Consider the following 27,621-nt stretch of genomic DNA (forward strand, 5'->3'; position numbering starts at 1 on the left):
CATGCATCTTTTAAGAATAAGGACACCATCTTACATGTCACACCTAACAAAATTTAATATCAGGTCCATATTATTATTCCCAAGTTTTAATTTTTAAAACTTTAAGATCTGTAAAAATGTTTCATTAGTTAAATAAAAATGTCTATATCCTTCACCTAGATTCACTAATTTCAGAGATTTTACTTGTTCTTTTTGCCAGACTGTTTGAGAATGCTTTATAGATATCCTAACTCTTCATATTTGAATACTTCAGCATGTATCTCCATAGAACATATAGGCATAATACAAGTCTATCATCGATACAGTACTATTATTATTGAATATACATATGTAGCCCATACTCAAATTTCTCCAGTGTTGTCCTTTATTGCTGTCTTTTTTGGTTAGTATTGAAAATCCAGACTCTCAGAACCCATATTGTATTTTATATTCACATTATATTTTGTTTTATTAGTCTTCAGTAGTCTGAGTTCATTAGCCTTCTATCTTCTTTGAAGAACCTTTTTCCCCCTCATTCTTGGAACTTTTCTTACTGTATATGAAATGAAAGCAAGGTGATTAACTTCATGTTTTTTTTCTTGGGTTACTTCAAACCTACAAAAAAAGTTGGGTGAGATCTTACATGTAGAAATACACTACATAGATAACCCCTATTCATGTCTGTGGCTTTGAAGTTCTACATTTAGTAATCAAATTGAAGTAAAAACTGGTAGAACACTGTTCTGATTTTCTATTTAGTCAAGTATAAGTTCAAACAATGTAAGGTGGTAAGAGAAGTAAAAGCCACTTTAAAAAATCCTGTAAAATCATTTTGAGAGAGAAGTAGTTGCTGTTTCATTCTCAACTATCTGCTCTTTTTAATAAGATTGGAATTGACAAGTTGAGTTTGAGTCTTTAAGAAAGAGAAATTAAGAACAAATAAATACTTGACAGTGTGAATGGGGAAAATTACTAACTCTTCGAAACAGCTGAGTCCTGAAATAACAGAACATACTGAAAAAGTAGTCATTCTCTTGATGCTAAACATTTTTATAAGGGTAGAAATAGGCCTCAATATAAAGTTCAAGTATGTGGTGGTAGGTGAGTGGGGGGTAGGGCAGGAGAGAGTAATGGAGGGGAAGTGGGGACAACTATAATTGAACAATAAAAAAATATAAAAAGCCCTGGCTGGTGTAGCTCAGTGGATTGAGCACAGGCCTGTGAAGCAAAGGGTCACTGGTTTGGTTCCCAGTCAGGGCACATGCCTGGGTTGCAGGCCAGGTCCCCAGTAGGGGACACACAAGAGGCAGCCGCACATTGACGTTTCTCTCCCACTCTTTCTCCTTCCCTTCCCCTCTCTGTAAAAAACAAATAAATAAAATATTTTTAAAAATATATAAAAAAATTAAGTTGAAATATGCAAACTTGACTTCATAGACTGTACAAAATCTATCCCATTTTTTCCCTCAAAACCCACTGCTGCTTTTTCTGATTTAACCAGTTAACTATCTCATATTTAGATCATAGCTTTCTTGTAAACAGTTGTGTTTACCTTTCTTACTTTCTTTCTTTCTTTCTCTTGTATTGCATACCTTTTACCATATTTTCATATATTTTCGGTTTGTTTTTGTAACCTCTCAATCAGTCAGTGATATGTATTCCAGAAAACTCTCGTTTTTCTTGGAGATCTCTCTCCTGGATCCCTCCAGTTTTTTGCTTCAGATTAGATTGATTCAGTCTGTTGCTTGGCTGCTTTCCTTGAATTTCCCTTTCTCCTCTTGCTGTTCTGTATAGAATCATTTATTTCCTGGATCCACAACCACCACCACACCTTTTTTTGGGGGACGGGGGCAATGACTTCTTTCTTTTACTCTTTTTCCTCCAGAGTAATGTTTTAGAAAGGGTATCTGGGAATTAAGTCCTTACATGTCTCATAGTGTTTTTATCCTGACCTTATACACTTTGTTTACAGAATCCTAGGGGAGAAAAATAATATTTCTACAGACTTTCTCTTTAGAATTTGTTGTTAATTGATGAGAAAGTTGATGTTAGGTTGATTCTTGTCCATCTGTAGGTAACCTTTTCTTCTTTCCTTCCCATCCACCTTCACCCCCCCCCCTCCCTCCCTCCCTCCCACCTTCCCCTCCCTTTTCTGGATTTTTTGGTCTTCTGAAATTTCATATTATTATGTAAAAATTTTCCATCTCTCTAATCGATGTAACTTTGAAGACTTCAGCTGCGGTGAATTTTCCTTTATCATTATTTTGAGAATTTTTTTCATGTTTGACATTCTGTACTTTTTTGAGCTTGTAGCTGTAACTCAAATTGGTCCCTTGTATTTTTTTTCCATCTAAAATAGTGCCAGTTTTGAATTTTCTGTCAAATTTTCATTTTCACTTTTAAATTCTTCATTTTTTTCCCTGAATTCCCTTTTCTTGAGATCTTATCACTTTAAGAATTTAGTAGTTTTCTTGGAAATTCTAATCAGAGATTTTTAAAAGTTAAATTCTGAAGTCTCTTCCTCTGAGGTCAGTTTTTCTTTCATATTTTGAAGACTACTTCATAACACTGTAGGACTTCTACACAACTCTCTATGATTAAGAAATAGTAAGAAATGAGGGTTTAGGAAAGCCAACCGGAGCTGTGTGTTTGTGTGTGTGTACGTGTGCAGAATTTTTTCACTCAAGAGTGCAGGTAGCAAGCCAGACAGTAAACTAAGTGAAGGGGTGTCATTTATGTGCCTAAATTAACCAGTTACTTTGAGTACCAATACTCACACTAGCAGATCTAATTCTGTATAATTTGTATGAATATAAATTTATATAGATATACTGTACTCATTATTTTAAGAAGATATTAGATCATTATTAGATTTAATGATGTATATCATTAGATATAAATGTATATCATTATTTTAAGAAGATACTAGAATTTTGGTTATAGGTGGGAGGAAAATACAGACTTTTTATTTTTTTATTTTCAGCTGTACTTCTTACTAACTCATCTCAGGTTTATCATTTTTTAACTTTAGCTTCTATTTAGAGTTCTGTTTACTAGCTTCTTTCGCTCCTTTGTTCTGCTTCCATGAGCCTTTTCTAAGGCTGTCACTTTTGCTTCTCTGCTGCACGTTTCATTACTCTTCTATCTTCCGGTCATTGTACCTTTAGAAAAAAATTCCATACAATCATTTTAATAGGGTCTCAGGAGAGCAAAAAGATACACATGTGTTTTTTGCTCTATTCATAGGTTCTCTATTTATATAAAATGTAGATGATAATAACACCAATCTGGTTATGGCATAGTGAATTCAACAAACGATGGTTATATTAGCTGGTCCCTGTTTTGAAAAGATCATCTACCAGTCTGTCCTTCACTGGACAAGTTATCCTTGCCCAGTCTCATCTCAAGTTACCAGAGAATGTCAGTCATACTGTATAGTCTCTCTAAACCCCTTGCTACCCCTCTGCCATTGACTTGAGTCCTTGTTGATTTCTTGTCCTTGAGATTGACTTTCCCTCTTTTACCTAGAAATACCCTCTTCTTCCTTCTACTTAAAATGATGAGGCAACTATAGACTTTATAACATTTTATCCATAAATTCTTCAGCATACGTCTCAATCTCTGTACATGTTAGCATTATAGTTTATCTCATGATTTATATTAGATTTCAGTGGTGCCTTCCTTACTTGCAGGGCAAAAATGTACTTTTCTAATGTCTTCCTCTGCAAGAGCAAAGATTGGTTTTTGCTGTCTGTAAATGGATATATTAAAGGCTGGACATTTTTATGGGAATTTTCTACTATTCATGGTAGATAAAATCGGCTCTGCTCTCATGTGACACTGTGCTGGTGCTGCTTTGTGTTCCATTTTTGGGTGCTAAGCAGTAGGTAATAGTGGTGCCATGTTCCTCCCCCACCCCCAGCACTCACGGACACACATAGAAGTACAGTACTTCTCATACTGTCGTGGATGGTGCTGAGTGCTCAGTATATTCTCAATGTGATGTACTCTGCCTGTCTACTTATACAAGAGGCACTTTTACGTTTAGATCTTTTTTATTTTCTGGTCACTTCCATCAGGGAGATTTGGTAATCCTTCAGATAGCCTGAGGATCTTATTTGTAAGTTGTACCTTTATTTTCAGTATAATATAAAACTGTTAATGTTCTTTATGATCTTTTCCCTTTTTAAAGAGAATTTTGCCTGTAAAGGTGATTTGCTTGGAGGATTTCTGCTCTTTTATCCCAGCAGTGCCTTGCAAAAGTGTTTTTTGACTATTTTTTCACCATGTCAGCTTAACATGTTGCCAAAGCATTATATCAAAAGTAAACTTAACCTTTGAGAGCATGAGAGAAGTTTGCATAAAACCAGTTGATATCACTTCTGTGCCTACAGAAGGAATGGAGGGAAGACAGAAATGGAGAATTCAAAAGGAAAGTTGCCCGCTGTGTAAGAAAAAGCCAAGAGACTGCTTTTGAGTGACATTTATTCAACAGCTGTAACTTCACTTATTTCAGGGTAAGTTCATTTTTAAAATTATACTATTGTTTTGCCTTTATAAATGTCATGTTTTGGGAAATTATGTGACTTAGTTACTTGATTGCTTTTTCATTGGATTCATATTTTACTGGTGGTATCCAGTAGTTTGCTATTTCTCAGTGAAAACAGTGTAATTTATTTGCTTTTTCTTTTAGTAGACCCAGCTGTTTTTAACTAGATATACCAAGCCGGTTAGTGTAGTAGCAGTCTAGTTCTTTTCAGAAACTAGAGATGGTAAAAAAAAAATTTCCAACAATAAAGTACTCATTTCAACAGTTTCTTCCATTTTACTTTTGGTCTGCTACCTGGACCACTGTTGAACAATGAAATTTCTTATCTCTCTCTTTTCATACTGTATATTGTATATGGTAAAGGATGACTTAAATTTTTGTTTCCTAATTTTTTTAAAGAAAGATTATATTTTGCAATATAATGGCAAGGCCATTAAACACTTACCTTTCTTGTTTTAATTGGGCTTAAGTCTAGCAAGGAATCAAAGCTAGAAGGCACCTATCTGATTTAGAAGGGAACATGGTGTAGGTGAATTGAACGGACGTGTGACATCTACGTTTGGTTTCTTTTTCTCTCTCTCTCTCTTTTTTTTTTTTTTAGGAAAAAAAAACTGTGTATAGAAGATAGCATCTAAGAAATCACAGTTCGTGGTACATTCCTGGAATGTACCTGCTACCTATTTTAAGAATAAGAACTTTACCATTCTTACATCCCCAATATTCTTCTCCTTGACTCTGTCCTTTTCTTATATGTTTATCATTGCTTTTCTTCACGTTATCAAGTTTGTATCCCTAAGCAAAGTATTGCATGATTTGAACTATATATGGAATTATATATATAACACATGCATTTTTGTGACTTATTTTTTCAACATATTACTGAAATTGGTCTGTTATATACAGCTATATTTCATCTATTTTCACTTTTATGTGGTATTTTATTAGATAAATTAGCTCTCTTGATTCTTACTGCAGTTATTTTTCAATTTAAGGTGCTTTTTTTCTAGTTTTGTTTTTGCTATTACAGAAAAATGTGTCTATTCTTGTTTGTTGCAGCACATGTATCAATACTACAAGAGTGTATCTAGGGTATCTACCTAGGGGTGGAATTGTTCAGGATAGATGCACGTCATTTTGACTAGATAATGCCAAATTGCTTTCTAAGATGTTGCATCTATTTATACTCCTATTGACAAGGATAAGAATTCCACTTGCTCCATATCCTCTCCATCATTTGTTATTGTCAGACTTACACAAAATTTTAAATTTGGAATGTGTAAAACAATACATCATTATGACTTAGTGTGGTTGCCCGAATTACCGATGCAGTTGCACACTATTTCCTGTGTTTGTCCATGGATGTTTCCTCTGCGAAATGCCTGTTTTTATCTTTGGACTGTTTCTCTGTTAGGCTACTGGTTTGTATTCTTACCAGTTCAGTTTTCTTTATAGTATCTTTGGATGAACAGAAGTTCTTAATTTTAATGCAGCTGAATTTATTACTTTCCTGTGTGGATTTTACTTTTTGTGTCTTAGTTTTTTCCCTGCCATCAGAATGCTATTATTATATATTGTTTCCTCCTATCCTCCCTTCCTCCCTTTCTCCTTTCCTCCCTCCCTCCCTTTTCAGAGAGAGGGGGAGGGAGAGAAAGTAACATCGATGTGTGAAACATCACTTGGTTACCTTTTGCATGCCCTCAACTGGCCCGCAACCCAGGCCTGTGCCCTGCCTGGGAATCGAACCAGTGACCTTTCTGTTCATAGGCTGGAGCTCAATATACTGAGGCACACCAACTAGGACTTATATATTGTTTTCTAAAAGTTTTGTTCTTTTGCCTTTCATGTATGTGTTGAGTCCACCGAAATTGATTGGTATATGGTATAAGGGAGAAGTTCAACTTTACCCCTCCTACCCCCACAACATATACAAATCTTGACTATATCATTTACTGACAGGTCTATCCTTTGTACACTGATATGCAGTTTTGGTTATGTTATAAATTATAGAATTACATTTTCATGTATGTGTTGTTCTATTTCTGACCTTTCTATGTCTCATCAGTTGGCTTATCTGTCCCTGAACCAGTATTACTCTATCTTAATTTTTATGATTAAATGTACCAAATGCATAGGTGCAAATCAGAATCAAGACTAAAGTCTGTCCACCACTCTTTCTGTTTTCATGTTTGATGTCTCAAATTTCCGAAAAGACTCAGATCTACTTTTAGATCTCCTTATAATAACCTAAAATGCCGAAAGTTTACTTCTTTCTGTTACCACCACATATAACAATAACCTTATAGTCTTCAAGTTATTTCTGTTTTTCATCATTTTATATTCCTTTTATTTTTGCTAATTATTTTGTTCTTATTTTAGTATCATTACCTCCCTCACATCCAGTCAGTGGTCTATTTCTTTTCCCTTTTTGACTCTTGCTTCCTACCACCTTAGATTAAGTTCTGTTACTAGACTTGAACTTAGTCTGCCAGTATTGAACTTCCTTTTTAATTGCCTGCACTTTATCCTGGAAATTTGTTCTGGATACAACTGCCACGTTAGTCTTTGCAAAACCCAGCTCATTGCATTTGTTGGTTTATGAATACGGCAGTGTCTTAGGAACAACAGACACGTGCAGGGCTTGTTTTTCTCACCATTGTCCAGTCGGAGAAGGGCTTGGTGACACAAAGAATTGACAAGAAGGAACAAAATACCATATTGAAGCTAAGTTTATGTGTGATTTTTTACCTTACATAAATAGCACTTTATAAACGTAGCAAATAACCAAGAATTTTATTATACTTACCCTGATGGTATATTGTTATTTAAATAAATTCAGATGAAGTATCATAAATTTTGTATTTTAATATTTTGCTAGCTCAGTAACATAGCTCACATTCCATACAATTTAACACTGTCTTTGATATTTTGCTAGCTCAATAATATACTTACTACTTCTCTTTTTCACAGTTTTGCATATTACTAAGAATCAAAATTTGTATCTTGAAATGAGAGGTAACATGAAGAACAGGCGACACTGAGCTCATTTCAATTCATATCAATGAATAGTTGTTAATTGCCTACTATTTGCAAAGGCATGATAGAGTTCTATAGATACATCATCCCTGCCAGTTAAAAAGCTGTTAATTGAGCCAGTTACATGAGTCATAAAGGTAAGGTTAAATCACATTGAGAGCGTGAGTGGGAGTAGAAGCAGAGCATGGTTTGATAAGCCATCACAGGCCTAAATACTGAATGGGTAGGATGGCTGGGGCAGAAGTTAGACAGAGTTGCTGGGGAGATTGGAAGTCTCCAGAGTAGAGATGGAAATTCATTGAGTGTAGAGAACTGTACTTATCAAAGCCAAGGGCGTCTTGTGCAGTTCTCACAGTGAGGGCACAGAGGGAGGAAACAAATACAGAAACATGTGGGCTGGATGGCCACAAGGACAGTGAGGCATTACAAACCTTGGAAAAGAAGTGGATGTGGATGGTCACCAATGCCACGACATAAGAAAAAGACTGCCATAAAAATCAGTTTGGGGAAGCCCTGGCTGGTGTGGCTCAGTGGATTGAGTGCTGGGCTGGGAACCAAAGGGTCACTGGTTCAATTCCCAGTCAGGGCACATGCGTGGTTTGTAGGCTAGGTCCCTAGTAGGAAGTGTGTAGGAGGCAACCACACACTGATGTTTCTCTTCCTCTCTTAATTCCTCCCTTTCCCTCTCTCTAAAAATAAATAAATGAATAATAAAACCAAATACATATATAAGTACAAATACATAAATCAGTTTGGGGAACAAGCCAGTGGCTTGGTGATGTGGGGAGAGTTGTTGTCTAGTGATACACTAAGTGGCAGGTTGGGATGAATTAGTACTTTTGGAAACAGCCGTGTGAAAGCTGTTTAACTCATGGACTGCTCTCACCTAAGAATAGTTGAGCCCTGGCTGGTGTAGCTCAGTGAGTGGATTGAGCACGGGCCTGCGAACCAGAGGATCCCGGTTCGATTCCCAGTCTGGGCACATTCCTGGGTTGCAGGCCAGGTCCCAGCAGGGGACCTACGAGAGGCAACCATACATTGATATTCTCTCCCTCCCTTCCCCTCTAAATTTAAATAAATAAAATCTTTTTTAAAAAAAGAATAGTTGAGATTATTTGAACACTTACTCCTGAGTGAGTAGAATGTTTATTATTGTCTGTGATATCAAAAAGTGGTTTTTATTTGGAAGCATATTTGCCTGCTTTTTATTTTTAGGGCATTTTTAAAAAGATTACATTGTGTAGCCACATAGAAAATGAATGATTTGCCCTGGCTGATGTGTCTCAATGGGTTGAGTTCCAGCCAGTGAACCGAAAGGTTGCTGGTTTGTTTCCTAGTCAGCGCACATGCCTGGGTTGTGAGCCCAGTTGGGGGCGTGTGAGAGGTCAGTGTTTCTCGCTCTCTCTCTCTTCCTCCCTTCCCCTCTCTCTAAAAAATGATTTTTTAAAAAAATCTTAAAAAAAGAAAACAAATGATCTATTTTTAATTTAAGATAAATGGAATAAGATACATTCTGTCAAGGTAAGTCCTCTCCAGATTTGTAGGATAAAGTCAGGAATAATTAAGAGAAGTTGGGAAACAAAACACAGATACTTTATTATTGCATAAGGACATATAAGTGATATAATCTTAGTACAAAAAGGGTGTGATTTTAACAACAGGTAGATTTATTTTGGTTAAAAATGGGATATGCTTACACATATGCGAATGGCTCTTATGCAAGTAATTCGTTTTCACATCAGTCTTTCTAGAGAGAAGAACGACAGACTTGGTTTTTCTTTGTTGAGAGTACATTTTATTCAGAGGGGAAATAGATTTTTCTATTCCTGCTGATGGAAGCGAATGCTATTTAAACCGGGTCCTCAGTATTAAAAGGCTGGATTGCCCAATTTTAGGTAATGACTTTCATCAGTTGCTTCTCTGGAGTATTTTTCTTTAAAAACCTCATACAGAAACAGTTTTTGATTGATTCTTTTTGTGGCTCTGAAATACCACAGGGAAATGATTACTCAGTGCCCAAACTCTGTACCCAGTTCTGTTTGAGTCCTGAGAGATTAATTGGCCAGGGATTAATTTGAGTTCGGTATAGTCTTTGGAAAAAACATTCAAATAACATTATCTAAAAGATGCAATACCTATTCGATAACAATCTCTCTTGAGTTTCATTCAGTATGTGTCATATGTCTTTAGATTTTCTAATTAAAAATGTGTGCACATATGTATATATGTGTGCAAATGGTGGAACCTGATTCTAGTGAAGATGGTACATTTCATATTTGGTGCATTCATTGCTTTGCTAGGGACCATTCATGTTAATTGATAAACCTCTGTGGAAAGAAATTCAGCAGTAGTTGTATTGCTCAGGAGCCAGGCACATGTAGGGCCACAGGTAGGCCCCCCAGTTTTCTTTCTACCACAACAGAGCTTTGATATGGTTGAATTTGGGTGATTGTAAGATTGATAACTTCACTCGGGTTTATAAAAGACATATTGAACTTTTCACATGTGTAGTGTGAGTTAAATATTTCCATAACTCTAAGTACACTTGACTTCTTCATTGGGAGTTTAAAACTCTTACATTCCCAGTCATCTTCTATTCAAGTTCTTTGTGCTTAACAGTGTTCTTGGCACACAACAAAGGTTCCTGAGTTTGTGGAACATTTGATTTGATGTACCTGGTAATTTTAGTAGGAGTTCTCCTGCTCATTCCCCTCCCTTGCTTCTCCTACATGTTCAAAGCACACGTTAATATAAAAGCTCTTGAAGTTCAGTCATTAAATGATACTAGTGTTTTCCTAACCTTTTAAGCAGGAAGCTTTACCATTTATTAGCTATGTGACCTTGTCTTTTCTCTGTAAAATAGGACAAAATTCCTTCCTATGGTGATTATGAGAATGACATGAGACAGGTTTGCAAAGCACTGCACACACTGCTTGTGCCATAATAAGCACTCGATAAGATCGTAGTTGTGTTTGTTTAAATGTAGTTATTGACTTCTATAGGCTGGTAGAGGACATGAGACCAGATACAAAATTTACCGAGTTGAGAAGTGTGGCAGCCTTAAATTGTTTCTCAATATCCTTAAATATGGCACAGAAGTGAGCTTAAAATGAAAGTGAGAATTTGTTTTTAAAAAACAGCATATGAATAAAAATTCATAATCAGTTACTTTGTGACTTACAAATGTATTATATAATGCTGTTTGTTTTGTCGCAGGTCTCCAATTGAGAAACATGGCACTGTTTTTCCTGCACTCTACCCACCTATTGCTGGACTTCTGTTGTAACAAGTTGGCAAACACTGGCTGGAACTGGGCTGCAATAAAACATGCCAGTATCAATGCTGACAAGAGCCTAACAAGTGCCAACTTACAGATGATTACGCATTTTGAATTCTAATGAACTGTTTTAACCTTCAGGAAGAATTGTAAAGACCTGTACATAGCACAACATGATCCGGATAATATATATACTGTTCATGTACATCCACAAATACACCTTGTACCAAATAATGCTTTCTTGTAGTAGAATAAGAATCGTGTAAATTCTAAAAGATTTTAGCAAGTTTTCTTCCCCCTACTCATTGTTTCTTATGTTTTAAAAGACTCTTTAAAGCATGTCAGATGAAAAGCAATTAGGATTAAAAGTTTCCATTTAATTTCCTTTAAACCATTGAGGCTTCATTAAACTCTTCATTTACTAAACTTTTGTATCTTCTTTGTTTTGACACAGTTCCCTTTGTGTTTATCTTTATCTCTTCTATCTGCCAGAAAGTTTTCCAATCATTTAGTTCAAATACTGAAATACTTAATAAGCAGCTACTTGATTTTTACTGATGACTTCAGAGGAGTGGTCATCACTAGGTGCTCGGTCCTTTTTGTATTCCATTTGCACCCATCACTTGGATCGAATGTAGCAATAACATATTTTGGCTATTGAGAGCTCTTGAACTGTCATTATTCCCAAGAACTAAAAAGAGTTGGTTCTGAATTCACTTACTGAAATATACCCCAAATTATACAAAATTCTGATTTGGTTTTATTTTTGCCCTCCAGTTACCTAATGTTAAGGTTCGACGAATAAAGCATGCACGACTACAGGCTTCATACTTAACTTCTGAGTTTGCTATTAAAAATGCTATTTTGCCTCATGCCCTTCTCCTTAGCCCTTCATATTTCTTTGCCTCTATTCTTCTATACTGCAGATTTTTCTCACTTATTGTATAAAGAAATTGCGATGTATATTTTCATGTAATTTGATTTTGGAATTCTGTCACCTTATGTAGTGAGTTCTTCCAAAATATAATTTTTTTCCAATAATTGTCAAGTTGTTGGCTTTTATTGTATTGAATGAAGGTTATAATACTGAATATCAGAGAAGTTCAGTTTAGAAAAATCTCAGGTTGATTCCTTATGCAAACAAGCTTTTAATACTTGAAAATCACATGGCTATGGCAGTATATATATTTCTCTGTCTGGATGGATTCTTATGTGAATCTCAAAGCATTATGGAGGTGTCAGTGCTTTGCTACTTGACATACAGGTTCTGTCACTGACATTGTGCACTTGGATTTTATTAACATTTGAGCATAAATATATTTTAATTTTTCTCAAATTCAGGAAGTGGTAAAATGTGCAGTGCTAAAGGCAGGTCCAGAGTCTTCTCTGTTCGGTATGACGTTGGGATTGGGAAGTAGTCTTGGCATATAAGGGCTAGGAGGTGATACAGAACCAGATGGTACATGGCATTTAATTGTGAGAACCACTGAGAATTGGTGCATTTCTGCTCTGGGTAGTTTGGAGAAACACTTTGGCAGAACAGTGAAAGGACTCCTGCAAGTAGCCTAGTCCTCTACAAACTGTTCACGTCCTTGTTTAAACAGAAGTGAGATGGTTAAGGATGTAGTCACCACGGAGTGATTTTTCTAAATTCCAGACTCTTCTTGACTCTGAAACATTATAAAAACCTATAAATGTGTAATAACTGAAAGTGAAAGTGTTTCTATTACTCATTGAGGCCTAATTTTTTAAAAGAACTTTCTGACTTCTTTCCCCCACAAAGACTCTTAAGATTGTTGCCCTAAAGTACTAGTATTGTATACCTCCCTGGGACTTTGAACACAAGTTCTTTACTCTTAAATCAGAAATTGTTCACGCAGTGGTGGTTGTGACAAAACAGAGTCTGAATTTTGCTCTCCTGTTGCTAAGATTCTGCAAGCTATATGTTGAGTTAAAACCTGGCAGTTTTACTCTTCAGGGAGTAGCAAATGACCTAGTAACTCAGGGACAACTACTCTTGAACTTCTAAGTGCCACTTTAATGCAGTTACTTTGGTATAACCATGTGTGTTTAGGGCTTAGATCTAGGGGAGTATAAGGGGAGCCAGGAACGAGTGCATCTTCCTTCACACTCCTTTCGCCTGGTGCCCTGACCTACTGCGTGAGGAAACGGGCCTTCTTGGCGGTGGTTTTGACTGCTTTTCCTCTGTCAGAGGTGTCATCTGTGCCTTTCCAAGAGTTCATCTGACAGTGAATCTAAATGCCTCTGTATTTGTTATTAAATCACACCTGGGTGACACTGACACAGGTGGCTGTTGTCCCACCAGTGCCTCTCCATTAGTGTGAGGTGAGTCCTTTTTTGCTTTGGGAAAAGGACCTCTCTCCCTAACCTTGTGCCAACTATTGACTTCTGCATAGTCTTATGGATTATAGAACTGTTGACTGCTTCCTAAATTTATTCCAAGTTCTTGTAAAGGTTTATAGATTTCAGTCTGTGCTCAGTGTGGGGTGGACGATCTCAGTAGCTTTTGGCCTCTTTGTGAGTTTAAAATCTATGAGGTTGGTTTTCTTGTCATTATAAGGTAATAATCTTTGTGAGGTTATTCCACTGACTCTGCGATCACTTGGGTGTCATAGTATTTTTTCAGTGGCCTTCGTTCTTGGTTGTGAAGTTTTATATGCTCACTCACCCTCTACAGAGCTGCCCATTTTGGGTCGTGGTGCCTGTGTATTTTTGCCCATCTGGTCTCCAGTTGGTGGAATTACCTTTTTTGTCTGCCACTTCTCAGCACCTTTGAAATTTGACATGATGTTGCTTCATTCCAGTTTTTAGATCTGTAATTTGTTGATTGTACTTAACTATGTGAGTTCTATTGTGATGTTTACTGTATTGTAAAGCACCTCGATCATGTGATGGGGGCTCTATAAATCAATAAATGATGACTTAGAGGCTGTATTATGAGCTATTTTGGTTTTAGGGTGCAGGTCTCAAAAGTGAGTTGTGGGATTCTTTTTATCGGCACATGTTACCAAAAGGTCCACAAGGGAACCTTGATAATTTTAAAAACTTCATTTGAAGAAGAAACCAGAGGGTGGGGAGTTAACTTGACTTCTCACCCGATATAATAGTCTTAAATTTTCTAGTACTGAGCCAATCACCCTTCTTTACTCGGAGTTTTCTGTGATGCTGATATAGAATGTGAATAAAATGAGTACACATTAGAACATTATTCAAAATGTTGTCTTTGGGCTAAACTGGCTCTACTATAAAGATAAGGAAAGGCTGAAGAGCCTAAACTCATGTGAACTGAAAGAGACCACAGGTACTATCTCAGTCACCACTTACCCTCCTTTAAACAGATGGGCACACTTGGCCAAAATACCTACCCAGGACCACCCAGTAAGTTAGTGGCAAAAGAGGCAAGACTGAGTATTTTACCTTTTTTTTTTTTTTTTTTTTTAAACTAGGATGTCACTGCCCTGGCTGGTGTGGCTCAATGGATTGAGTGCTGGCCTGCAAACCAAAGGGTCACCAGTTTGATTCTCAGTTGGGGCACATGCCTGGGTTGTGGGCCAGGGCCCCAGTTGGGGGTGTGTGGGAGGCAGCCAATTAATGTGTCTCTCACACATCGCTGTTTCTCTCTTTTGCCCTCTCTTCTCCCCTAAAAATAAATAAATAAAATATATATATATAAAGAAAAAGATGTCAAAAGCTTCTCACCCTGCATCCTTACGTATGGTTCATATGGATGTACAGTGTTAGGTATTGAAAGCTCATTTGTCTTGATACAAGCTGCCAGTGGTCATTAAGGATTCTTTTACAAACTGAGAAAAGAACATGGAGCTGAATTAAAAACAAGAAAATCCTTGAGAGCAGTTTGGGAGAATTTGGGAGGATAAACATATTCGGAGTTTAATTTCCCTGGTAAATATATTGGAATAAAACTCAGGAGAATATGGGTGATGTTTCTGAACTTTATCAGTTTTATGCATAACCATCTATTCAATGCACATAGCAAAAATGTTTTTTTTCTCCCTGCAAGCTGTTTCAAATGCAGAAGAGGTTTTGAGTGTGTCTGCTGTGTGCAAGGCACTAACTAGGCTTTGAGGAAGGACCAGTTGATTTTCTCCCTGCCTCCCCCAATAGAGATAGGGCTGTTACCACCTTATTACATTAAAATGTTTTCATTTTCTGGAGGACTGCAAACCTCAACGGGATTTAGTTTGCAGAGCAAGTTAATTCCAGGAAAAGGTATTTTTGGTTGCTCTGTTTCAGATGTGTATAATCTGCCAAGGTAGGATTAGGCTGTTTGGCTTGTTGAGTCAACACATCACACTGAGCTGTAGTGAAATGATTAAAGAATTTTGAATCCTAGTCGCGTAAGAGGAATAAACTAAAAGAGAAGGAAAAAAATGTACAAGCAACCAGACACATCTGAGATGTAGGAGCACACAGTAAGCCATAGGAAAGATGCTGATTTTTTCCCCCTACCCAGCAGTATCCACTATGAATAAGTATACTGGCACTTGTGACATTTATTCCTTAAAAGCACCAGTTCCTATTTACTGAGCTTCTACTTAGTGTCAGGCTTGTACTAGGTTTTATAAAGGACCTAGCCACATTCTTAACATGGATCCTTCAAAGTCATAGTTTCTCATGAGGAAGCAGGTTCAGATAAACTTGTCAAGATGGTAGAGCAAGCAAATTCCACGGCCAGGATTCAGTTCCATGACCTTCCTGACATACTGGGTGCCACGACCCCTTACCTGAGGAACATCTTTTTCCAAGGTTACGTAGAGAGTGGTTACATTGAGGCTGGTACTTGGACCCAATTCATTGGACTACCAGTCTAGTGGTTCCTTCCCTTGCTCCTCCTACCATGGTACGTCACGGCCTTCCCAGAAAAAAATCTGTTCCCTTGTGCTCTTAGGGCAGTGTTTATCCCTTCTGCACTTCACGTTCCCTGCCTGAGACAACCCCACATTGTTTCTCTTAATCTGACAGCAAAATCTGAGATCTAAAGTGAACCATGGTTTCTAGTGCTCCTATTTTTTCAAGATAACTATTTCAGGTCCTATCTAGTGCAACTCCATCCAAGCCTATTGGGTGTTGCAGTTCACTGAGTACTACAGATGCTTTATTTTACAGGCTTTGTTATGAAGTCTATAAGCTCAGAGGATTCAAGCCCATTAAAGAACCCACTTAGGAGACAAGGGCCCAGAGATAGGGTTATATGAAAGTCATTTCTAAAAGGAGTGCTTTCACCTCTGATAGAGGACTTCTTGAAGGTAGGTTTTGTTTGATCAAGCCCTTCAGTTGATTAAATCTCTTAAAGTGAGTGCTCTTGACTGTTGGCTTCTCATCCAAGGAAACTGAAAGGGCACAAATTTGTTTATTCCTATGTGTGCTCCCCTAAGGGAGAGGGTTTTCATCAAATTCTCAAAGGGGATAATACTCTCCAAATCATTAAGAACCATGGATTCTATAGTCCAACTCTTTCTTGAAAAAGAGAATATGAGATGGCAGTGTAAAACTTGCAGAGACTTGTCCGTGATCAACACAGCAAATCATCTGCAGACTTGAACCCAGTTTTCCAGACTGCCGGTATAGGTCACAATGCTCACAACTCATCAAACGTTCTGAACAGCTGCTGTGTGCCAGACACTAGTGAGATGAGTGTTAGGGAGACAAAGGTAAGTTATATGCTGTAAAACCAGGCATCAGTTATGTCAGCACTTAATCAACTACTTTTTTATGTTGTGACCAGAAGATATTGGTAGGGTACTGTTAAGTACTTGTGGCCAGAGGAAACTGGCTTGCCTGGCCACCCTGTCTGTGGCCACACTGAGGGCCCCAGGAGCTCACCATTTGGCACACTCATAACCCAAGCTTGATGGAGGATTGGAGCTATAGCATCCCCATCGAGCCTGGCAAGTACAGTATTCCCTTTCCCTCCTTAGTCTACGTGTTGCTTGCTCAGTGCAGCTCCTTTAAATACCCCCCATAAATACCCCCCTGCTTATACCTCCCATACCTCCTGGCCATATTGTCACCCACTACAACCAGAACATCGTTTCCCTGAGCATACACCACTGTTTTATTTATTTTAGTTATTTAGAGACGGGAAGGGGAGGGAGAAAGAGGGAGAGAGAAACATCAGTGTGTGGTTGCCTTTCCCTACTGGGACCTGGCCCACGACCCAGGCATGTGCCCTGACTGGGAACTGAACCAGCGACTCTTTGGTTTGCAGGCCAGCACTCAATCCACTAAGATAAACATCCAGGGCTGTTCTTACATATTTCAATACCCTCTTCCCTTCCATCCCCCAGGTGTCCCTCAGCCAGAATTACTCTCCCTCAAAATTTTAACCCATGACCCTTGTGTTTCCATGTTCTAAACTCTAAATTCTTTCTCCACCTCACTACCTATTAACAATCTGGGCAGCACCTAAAACTTCAAATACTCCCCTTTTTCTGTTCTGACACCCTCATCCTGTCTCAGATCCTTCCTTCAAACTACCATCTTTTACTCTTGGCTCTGTTGATGCCACTAGGAGTGGGTACATGCAGCATTCTTTTGAAAGGTTTTATTTATTTTTAGAGTGAGGGGAAGAGAGGGAGAAAGTCAGGGAGAGAAACATTGGTAGGTGAGGGAAACAAACATCAATCGGTTGCCTCTAGCAGGCACCCCAGCAGGGGAAGGAGGAGCCTGCAACCCAGGCTTGTACCCTGACCACGCCCAACCAACGGAGCCACACCTGTCAGGGTCACGCAGCATTCTTTTGATTCTCCTTTGAGTAAAAATCTGAAATGCTTTGTGCTACTTAGTTGTATTACTTTTAAGTTTTCTGGGTTTTTGTTGTTGTTTTTGTTATTGGTCATTACACATTCACTAAAGATTTTGGCACCTGGTTTATGATCTTTCCCAACCTCTGAATTCCAATATCTAATTTCCCTAGCATTTCCCTTCCACTTCACCTACTGTATTACATGACCTTGTCCTGGACTTAGTGCTGTTTAATTTAGGAACTTCAGTTTGTTACCCTGACCTCAGGGTTCTCACTACCTTGTTCACACTGCCTGGTCTTCAATCTTACAGAAACGTGCAGTTTCATGACTCTGCATCCGTCTTCACACAGCCTGCACTTGGGCTGTATTCTCACAGCACTCTCAATTTCTTTTTGGGAATAACTCCCAAGCCCTGGACAAATGCTATAATCTGTATTCTTCACTTCTGCAGCCAGGTGGCTGAGTTTTGCTAGAAAAAAATACTTACAAGAGAGACCCCTGAAAGCAGGCCCTGCAACCCAAGTCTTCCCAGATTTTCTTCACTCTTTTCTGGTCGGTCCCCTTCATTGCCAAAGAACTTCAACCATAAAATTAATGTCATCAAGCATCCTCCCCAATACCCCCCATCTATCTTCATGCATGTTCTTGTTTCCTAATGTTTTAGTCGAACAACAGTGACCTGCCTCTAGTCCAAAGTGCACCCTTTCCCAGAATTCCTTCTGCATTCACTTGCTGGGCATCCCGCCTCCCCAGGGACCTACAGTCGTCTTTAGCCTTTTCCACTCCTTTGGCTTTTTTCTCTCACCCTTTCATAGTATTACATACAAACCTAAAGCCATAAAACAACAATAATGATAAAAAAAATCCCCTCTGAGCCGTTTTTCCAGAGTAATCTACGCTCGTCGTGTCTGTCCTTTTCAGTGTCCTCCCTAGGGAGTGCCATACGATAGCCCCCGGTCAGTGCCTGATCAGTCCCGAGTTTTGAAGGCACTAGGTGAAGTGAGACAAGACCTCGGTTTTTCCAGGGTCAGACTACTCTTCTCCACTTCCATTCACCGCTTTTTCCAGGCTCGGCTCCTCCCCCTGCCTGGTCTCCCGTGACTCTCGCGAGAACTGTGGCCTCCGTTACGCACCGCCCCAATTCTTCTCGCGAGGCTGCGTGCAGGGCCGGGCCCGACATGGCGGAAGGTAGGGTTTTTGTGGATCCTCGCGGGAAGGCGCGAATCTGTGGGGGCGCTGCTAGCTGGGCAAAGCAACCCAAAGAGGGAACAGCCGGATGTGGTCGCTTAAAATACAGCGGGCGTCGCGAGCCATCCTCTCCAGCCTCTACTGGGCGCGTCGGGCGGGGGTATTGGACGTTATTCCTATGGCAACGCCCCTCCGACGGTCTGGGGCCCCACGGGACCCTAGTCGGCTGCTGAGCCGGCTTGGGAGATGCCCTGCCGGAGCTGAGTGCAGCCGCGGGGATCCCGAGGGCGTCCGGGTATGCTTCTTTGATTGCCCGCGGTGCTGGGACGGTGGGGGAACTAACCCTTCTTCTTAGGAAATCGAAACTGCTGTCCTGGCACCTCCTGCATCCGGAGGGGGTACATTCCTCGCCTGCGGAAGAGCTTGGGACTCTTCTCTGGGTGAGGGGTGGGGAAGAGCCAGGGCTGTAACTGGCCAACGCGCCAGATGGGCACGCTCCGGACCCTCTAGCATCCCCGGGGATCCGGGTCAGCTGGGATTCTTTCCCCTCAGAAGTGCACGGCAGAAGGGGGTTTGCTTGGGAAGGAAGTTGGCCAAGGTCACTCTGCTCCTAAGTGACGTTGTGTGGCCCAGACCTCCCTCTTTACCTCTCAGTCTAGTTCCTGAGCCTCTTTTCTGGCGCCGTCTTTATGACACTGCAGGTGAAGGCAGTGTGCCTCACAGGTTCCATGTTCCTCAACGTAACAGTATTAGAATCCTTCATTGTCAAAGACTTATTGTACAGAGATGGGGAGTTAACTGCCAGGCTCACTACAGGGACACCGTGGTCACTATGGTCACTCTGTTTCTCCTATTCATTTCGTTGTTGGAGGAGAATAACTCCTTATTTGACTTGTTTCTTGAATGACTGCAAAGTGTTGGTCGCGACCTGTTATATTTTGTTTTGGTCATGCTGGTTTTGAATTAAGCTTTGAGCGCATCTTAGCACTGAGATCTTTGAGCCTTGTGTGGCAGTTTGCAGGCTTTTCTCATTTTGGAGAAGACTTCAGAACTACATTGTTGAAGGAGGCCTGGCATGTGTGTTATTTGCATTTTATAGATAAATAAAAGAGATAGCTGGGACTGGCACCCAGTTTTTGTCTTTGCTCTTTTTACCTTGTTAGACCCCCCTCCTACTCACGCCCACCGCGTGAGGGCGAAACGTCAGATGAATATTGTTTGAAAGCGGAGGAATAAAAGCAGAAAGAAAGCAAAGGCATTCTATGAAGCTGGTTTTGTGGTAAATCACAGAATGTTGTGTAACATTGTTTAATCCAGTCAGCAAAATGGAGCTTGTTGCTCAGAGCAGAAAGGTGGGGTAGAAAGGCTTCAGGGAGGCCCTTTGTGGTGAGGTTGTGGGTAGTCCAGCACTTGGACCCTAGGAAGAGAAGTTGATGAGTGCTTTGGGACCACATTAGCAAGGATGAAATTGTGGAGAGCAAGCTGACTTTTCATTCAGCAGTTTTACCGAGCATGTGCTGTGTTGTGCAGGCAGGTTCCAGCCAGGAGGAGCTCACACAGGTTGAGTATGCTGACGGTTATCCTGCCGGTGCCTGCAGATACCAGTATGTGTCAGGGTAGTATCTAGCCAGTGGAGTGTGCATCTTAAACTATGTTTTCAGGGTTGAACTGGCCAGGGGGGATAAATAGGTAAAGTGAGTCAGGGGGTTCTGACTTAACAGTTTTCTTTTACTTTTTTTGTGTCCTAATTTCCTGGCTTCTGATTTAAGCTCTTTGGAAACAGCGTTGCAGTGGGCATTTTGGTCCAGTTAGCACCTTCATCTGAAGGTGCTTATTATGCAAAGAAATGCAAGATTAGCTAGAAAATGCCTTGCAGGGGTGTTATTCTGCAGTAGTTAATTGGAATTTATGAGAGCTGGCTACACTTATTTTTATACTTGTTCCGAGATACTCATTTAAATATAAAAACAGTAAAATCCGTTCTAATTGGATAGTCTGCAAGCGTACTCTATGGGAACTCCCATGGTAATCGTTTTTTTTTGTTTGTTTGTTTGATGGTTTGAGTCCGTGAGCATGAAGAGATAGCTCTTAGGAATAATAAATAGAACCCGGAGAGCCCGAGTATACAGTAATTTCTTAATGTGACTTGCCTAGGAATCAACCTTCTTTGCTTCCATCCATGGGTATTGGTTTGATCATACATAATTAGCTAAAGTCTGTCTTGAAAGTTTTCAGTTCCACTTTACATCTCTGCAGCTGTCCTATTATCCAAACTTTCTTCATCACTCAAAAAGTTCCTCTTACATGGTCTTTCTGCTTTTACTTTTTCTCCTTAATTTTGCTTCCTTACAGCCTATTCTCTTTGAAACATAAATCAGATCATGTCTCTCACACTCTTCTCAGTACACCCACCTCCTCCCCTCCCCTCCCCACTCCCATGGCTGTCCATGACTTTAAAATATATTCCGAAGCCTTACTTTACAATGGCCTTCAAGTCCCATCGGGTCTGGCCCCTGGTTAACACTGTTGCCTTATTTCCTACTTCTCATTCATGGTGCTCTCTCTGCAGCATCTGCTTTGCTGTTCTTTGTACATTCCAACATGCTTCTGCCTCTACTTCTTTGTCCTTGCATTTCCCTTTGACCTGGAACAGTCTTTTTCATTTTCTCCACATAGCTAACTTTTATTCAGGTGTTTGTTCAGTTCCTTTAGAAATCTTTCCTAATTAAAAAAAAAAATCTCCCTTTCTGGAATATAAACCCCATGAGCGCAGAGACTTTTTCTGTTTTGTTCACTGCTGTATCTCCCAATTTAGGATCCTGCCTGTTGATGGAGCAAGTGAATATGTTGAGCATCATTTACCAGATATCAGGAAATGTTGCCTGGATACATCCTTAGTGTCTTGTCAAGTAAGCTGGCTGGTTCAGCTTTTAATGTGCTCTAAATAACATAGTCGGCTGGGAGCTATCTAACCTATTTTCCATCCAGCCTATTTTAGTTTTAACAGTTAAAGTGCAATGCTTACGGGCTCAGTCTGTGCACTTGGACATGGATTTGAATCCTAGTTTTACTAAACTGTGGTCAGAGGCAAGCCGATTAGTTGTTCTCAGTTTCAGTTTTTTTTACTTTAAAGGGGGGGTGATTTCTGTCTCAAAGATAACAATGAGAATCAAGAGAAGTAGCACTTGAAGAAGTTTTTTTGCACAGCTTTTAGACATTTTGACCATGGATGCAGTCTTCCTTCTACTTTCTTAATTGCTTTCCTCTGAGGAGTTAAAGTGAAATTGGAAAAATGTAAATCACTTATTAAACAAATTGATCATGGACTTTTATTACCTTTATCGAATTTGGTTGAGAAAACATCTTTGACAACAATTCAAGTAATAAGGTGAGTGAAGACTTCCCATATTGTGGATACTCACTGGCTAATACAATAGCCACTGGCCACAAATGAAATTAAAAATAAATAAAACAAAATATCTAGTTCTTAGTCCCTAGCTCCATTCAAGTGTTCGGTAACCATGTGACTCCCCATAGTAGCAGATAGCATAGATGAATGCATCATTCCAGAAAATGCTTAATTCATATAGGCAAGTAGAATAGAGAAAGAAGAAACTTCATTCTTTCCAGTTTTGAAATGTATCTCTTAATTTATTATTGTATTCATTCAACAAATTTCCCAGGCCATTGGATACAGTCTGGAGGCCTCTCAGGCGCTGTCGCTTTCTATACCTCTCCTTTCTTTTATCTTCCTTCCCTTTCACTACTGTCAGATGCAGTAGCTGTTAGCCTGCTTGAGGATTTTTTTCCTAAAGAACACTTATCCATTCACTGCACTGACTGTTGATGTGCTAGAGTAGAGCTGTAGGATCATGCTGAGATGTGCAGGGTTCAGTCACTGGCAAGGTGAGTTGCTGGAGTTGAGATATTATCATGACTTACAGTCATGCCCAACAAAATGAGAAATTGCTGTGTCCTCAGTATCTCTTGTTGAATCTTGAGTAAGCCAAGGAACTAGGTTTTTATTGAACTCCACCTAGTAAGGCACTGTGGGGTGGAGGATGGGGTGAGTATGGAGTGCTGAAGTAGGGGAAAGTTATCAAGCAATAGCCAGACCTAGAGCCTATTTACAGGCAACTAGCCAGTGTAGGAGGGGAGGCACACATAGGAAACTATTGTATTGTGCCCTGGCTGGTGTGGCTCAGTGGACTGAGTGCTGCCAGCCTGTGAACCAAAGGGACCCTGGCTCCATTCCCAGTCAGGGCACATGCTTACGTTTTGGGTGCGGTCCCTGGTTGGGGGCACATGAGAGGCAACCACACAGTGATGTTTCTCTCTCTCTTTTCCTCCCTCCCTTCCCCTCTGTCTAAAAATAAATAAAAAATAAAATCTTAAAAAAAGCCTATTGTATTGTGGACAGTGAAATATGCGTAGGATTACTTTGAAAATTCAGAATGGGAAGAGATTGTTTGAGGGAAGTGGTGGGGTGTATGTTTTGTTTTGGGTGATTAGGGAAGGCCTTTTACTGCAAGTGTTTGAACTGGGCTTTGGGAAATAGGCCTCTTTTGGACATGGGAGGAGATGTTAGGGGGAAGAGGTCACACTGCTCTTGGTAGAAGGGTATGAGGCTAGAAAAGTATGTTAAGGGCTGATTATGAAGGAATTGATTAAACATTTGGATTTTACTCTGTGGGCCATGGGCTGAGGCTGCAGAAAGGTGCCAGCCAAGATAGTAACATGACTAGAATTGTCTGAGGCATGCTGAAATGGCTATATGTGGAGGATGAATTTGGGCGGAAGGGAGGCTGGCAAGAAGGTGGTAGCAACTGATGATGGGTCCTTTTGTAAGGGGCATTGGGGCTGGTGAAGACTGATGTGAGAGAGACTATAGAAGGTCAAAAAGACAAGACTTTTAGAGCCTGCTTGCATGTTGATGAGAGATATCCAGGAAGACTCGGGGGTTCTAGGTCTGTATGACCCAGATATGGCTGGACTGTTAACAGGATGAGGAGGAACAGCCTTGGGAACACGTATCCTGACCTCAATTTTGGCCATTCTTGCCATGCCTGATAGACCTTTGTGTGGTTTGTCTTAGGCTGTTGAACGTGTTTCCAGTCTGACTGGCCTTTGGGTAAAAATTACCTGGTTGATATCTATTATCATCTTTACTACCTAAGTAGTCCTGGGTAGTAAGTTTTATTTGTAATTGGGGTAAAGGGTTTTTGAAAAAAAATTTATTATTCTTTAATCCTCACCTGAGGATTTTTTAAAAATTGATTTTAGAGAGAGAGGAAGGGAGAAAGAGACACAGAGAGAAACTCAATCAGTTGCCTTCCATACATGCCCCAGTTGGGGATTCAACCTGCAACCCCAATATGTGTACTGACTGGGCATTGAACCCTCAACCTTTTGTTGTATGGGACGATGCTCTAACCAGCTGAGCCACTAGCCAGGGCTTATTTTTGTCTGTCTGTCTGTCTGTCTATCTTAATTTAGGATGTTTTCTTTTTTAACATTTATTAAAATAATTTTTTATTTTTTACTTACATTCAACATAATATTGTATTAGTTTTAGTTGTACACCCCAGTGATTAGACATTACTAAGAACTTACTAAGTGGTCATCCTGAGAAGTCTTGTACCTATCGACACCATGTATAGTTAATAGAATATTATCACCTCTATTCCCTATGCTGTACTTTACATCCCCGTGACTGTTCTGTAACAACCAATTTGTACTACTTAAGTCCCTTTACCTTTCTCACCCATCCCCCAACATCCTCCTAACCCTCAAAATGTTCTCTGTAGCTATGAATCTGTTTCTGTTCTAAGTCTGTTTTTATTTTTAAATTCAATTGTGGATAGATATGTATTTGTTGCCATTTTTATATTATCTTTTTTTCCTTCTTAAACATCTTTAAGACCTTTTAACATTTCGTGTACTACTAGTTTGGTTGTGATGAATTCACAACTTCTTTGGGACTCTCTGAGCTTTCTGGATTTCCTGGAAGTCTATTTCCTTTGCCAGAACGGGGAAGTTCTCCTTTATTATTTGTTCAAATAAGGTTTCCACTCGTGGCTGTTTCTCTTCCCCTTCTGGTACCCCTATAATTCAGATGATGGAGCGTTTAAAGATGTCCTGGAGGATCCTTAGCCTCTCGTCATTTTTTTGAATTCTTGTTTCTTCATATTTTTCTGTTTGGTCATTTTTTTCTTCCTTCTGGTCCACTCCCTTGATTTGAGTCCCAGTTTCCTTTCCATCATTCTTGGTTTCCTGTGCATTTCCCTTCATTTCAATTAGTTTAGCCTTCATTTGTTCCTCTAATTTGTGGCTAAAATCAACCAGTTTTGTGAGCATCCTGATTGCCAGTGTGTTGAACTGTGCCTCTGATAGGTTGGCAGTTTCTTATCACTTAGATTTATTGGCTCTGGGGCTCTGAGTTCTTCTTGAGCCATGTTTTGATCTGTTGGTGCCTGTTACGTTTGAGGAGCGGAGCCTTAGGTGTTCACCAGGGCGGGGTGCCCAGGTTGCTGGCTGGTTGTGACGCCATATGTGGGGGTGGGGTCAGTGAGGGAGCAAGGGAGCAATGGTGGTCCTCTCCACTCCTTCCTGCCTGGTCAGCCTCACCGCTCGAGCCGCCCCCTGCCGCGACCGAGGTCAGCCAGCCACACTCCATGCCTTCACTGGGTCCGCCCTGTCCCTGCCCCACACCTGGGATCCGGGCCCTTGGCTGCCTGCAATGCCTGGATCAGGGGATCTTTTTTTGCCCGACTGGCTCCACTGCTGGCTCCGCCCCTGGCTCCGCCCCTCTCACCAGTTTAGCTGAGTTTTCGTGAGACTCCGTATTGTTCGATTTTCTGTGGCTTGGCTGCGCTTATTGTTGCTAAAACTTTGTTGTTTTTAGATTTGGTTGTTCGAGAAGGCAAAGTGTTTCCACCTACGCCTCCATTTTGGCGGAAGTCCTCCCTCTTTCTATTCGTTGCAAAATATTGCAAGAAACTGTATTTTGTTTACTCTATAAAACTTTGTTGTTGACACTAATCCAGCAGAAGGTGCTAGGGCTTTAAAATATTTTACTATATAGAATATTTTCGTTTGTATGGGTAGATAGATACAGTAATTTCCTGTGGCTACAGTAACAAATTTCCACTAACTGGGTGGTTTAAAACACACAAAAGTATCTCTCATGATTCTGTAGGCCAGAAGTCCCAAATCATTGTTACTGGGCTGCAATCAAGGTATCACTAGAGCTGTACTCTCTCTCTACAGAGAATCTGTTTCCTGCTTCTTCTGGCTATCAGTATTCCTTGGTTTGTGGCCACATCACTCCAGTCTTCAAGGCCAGCATCTTGAAATTTCTCTGTTCTGTCTTTGTACGGCCTTTTCCCCTGTGTCAGTTTTTCCTCCTCTCCCTCTTAGAAGGATGCATGTATTTAGGGCTTATCCGTATAGTCCAGCATAACTTCCCATCTCAGAATCCTTAATATAATCACACCTGCAGATATCCTGCCCCCGTTTTTATTTTTTTGCCAAATGAGGTAACATTCAAAGTTTCAGGGATTATGGATATAATTGGAGAGGCATTTTTCAACCTATCACAGTAGTCAATATCATGTAATTTGATGTATTTCTAAAATTCTTCTATTCGTATGCAGTTTCTGTATGCTCAAAGACTATGCAACTCAATTCAAAGTACTGCTGATAGAATACAAAGGTAATTAAGACACTTCCCATTATCAAGAAAGTTCTTAGTGCCCTGGCTAGGTAGCTTAGTCAGTTGGAGCATTGTCCCATACACCAAAAGGTTGTGGGTTCGATCCTCAGTCAGAGCACATACCTAGGTTGGGGGTTCGATCCCTCCCACACGTGGGAGGCAGCCGATCAATATTTTTCTCATTGATGGTTCTTTCTCTCTCTCTCTATCTCCCTCCCTCCCTCTAAAATCGATAAATATATCCTTGGGTAAGGATTTTTTTTTTTAAGTTCTTAAAGGAACCTGAATGGCACAGTAGCAAACTGGTACTTTTGTAAAAGAGAGTGTGGGGAACCAGTTGAAACTATTTCATTAGTTGAACTGTGTTTTATGAGGATTCATCTTGATATACGTAGAATAGAATGGAAAGGGGAAAGATGAGAAGGGCTACTGAGCGATGCTAGGGCATCAAGGAGATGTTGGTGTGGTGGTGTTCAGAAAGAGAGAGATGTCAAGGTGCATCCCAGAGGGAATACGTTGTTAGCTATGGAGGCACAACTGACAACATAATTCTCCTATTTTAACTTGACAGTTGACAAATATTTACCACCACAATCGTGATATGGAAAATTTATTTTTTAAAAAAGATTTTATTTATTTATCTTTAGAGGGGAAGGGAAGGAGAGAGGGAGAGAAACATCAATGTATGGTTGCCTCTCATGTGCCCCCTGCTGGGAACTGGCCTGCAACGTAGGCATGTGCCCTGACTGGGAATCGAACCGTGATCCTTTGGTTCTCATGCCTGTGCTCAGTCCACTGAGCTACGCCAGCCAGGGCTTTGGAATATTTCTATAATGTTAAAAAGTTTTTTTCAACTTCTTTGCAGTTGATTCCATTCCCCGGCCTCTGGCAACCACTGATCTGCTTTCTGTCACCATAGTTTGCCTCCTCTGCAATTTCATATGGGATCATACAGGATGTAATCTTTTGTGTCTGGCTTCTTTCACTTAGCATATTGATTTTGATGTAGTATGTTGCACGTTGTCTCTTTTAATGGCTGAGTAGTATTCCGTTACAATCATGTACTATATATTGAGGATATGGTCTGAGAAAT

General features: G+C 39.9%; 2 protein-coding genes across 3 annotated transcripts in view; both read left to right on the top strand.

Moving 5' to 3' along the window:
• Positions 1-13,786, top strand: part of UBE2G1 (ubiquitin conjugating enzyme E2 G1) — a 115,933-nt gene extending 102,147 nt beyond the window's left edge. Inside the window, exons 5-6 of the mRNA XM_037133033.2 lie at positions 4,374-4,496; positions 10,778-13,786. Of these exons, the coding sequence (XP_036988928.1) occupies positions 4,374-4,460 (87 nt within the window). The 3' untranslated portion in view covers positions 4,461-4,496; positions 10,778-13,786. The remainder of the gene's footprint in view (positions 1-4,373; positions 4,497-10,777) is intronic.
• Positions 13,787-18,713: 4,927 nt separating this feature from the next.
• The window catches only part of ANKFY1 (ankyrin repeat and FYVE domain containing 1), an 87,847-nt gene continuing 78,939 nt past the window's right edge, over positions 18,714-27,621 (top strand). Inside the window, exon 1 of one of the 2 annotated variants that reach the window (XM_037133055.2) lies at positions 18,714-18,814. In XM_037133055.2, the coding sequence (XP_036988950.2) occupies positions 18,805-18,814 (10 nt within the window). In that variant the 5' untranslated portion in view covers positions 18,714-18,804. Of the gene's footprint in view, positions 18,815-18,991; positions 19,110-27,621 lie in introns of those variants that run through there. The other variant, XM_037133056.2, reaches the window with a different exon arrangement.

The sequence above is a fragment of the Artibeus jamaicensis genome, unplaced genomic scaffold, assembly GCF_021234435.1.
Source record: "Artibeus jamaicensis isolate MK-2021 breed Jamaican fruit bat unplaced genomic scaffold, CSHL_Jam_final contig_777, whole genome shotgun sequence".
NCBI lineage: Eukaryota > Metazoa > Chordata > Mammalia > Chiroptera > Phyllostomidae > Artibeus > Artibeus jamaicensis.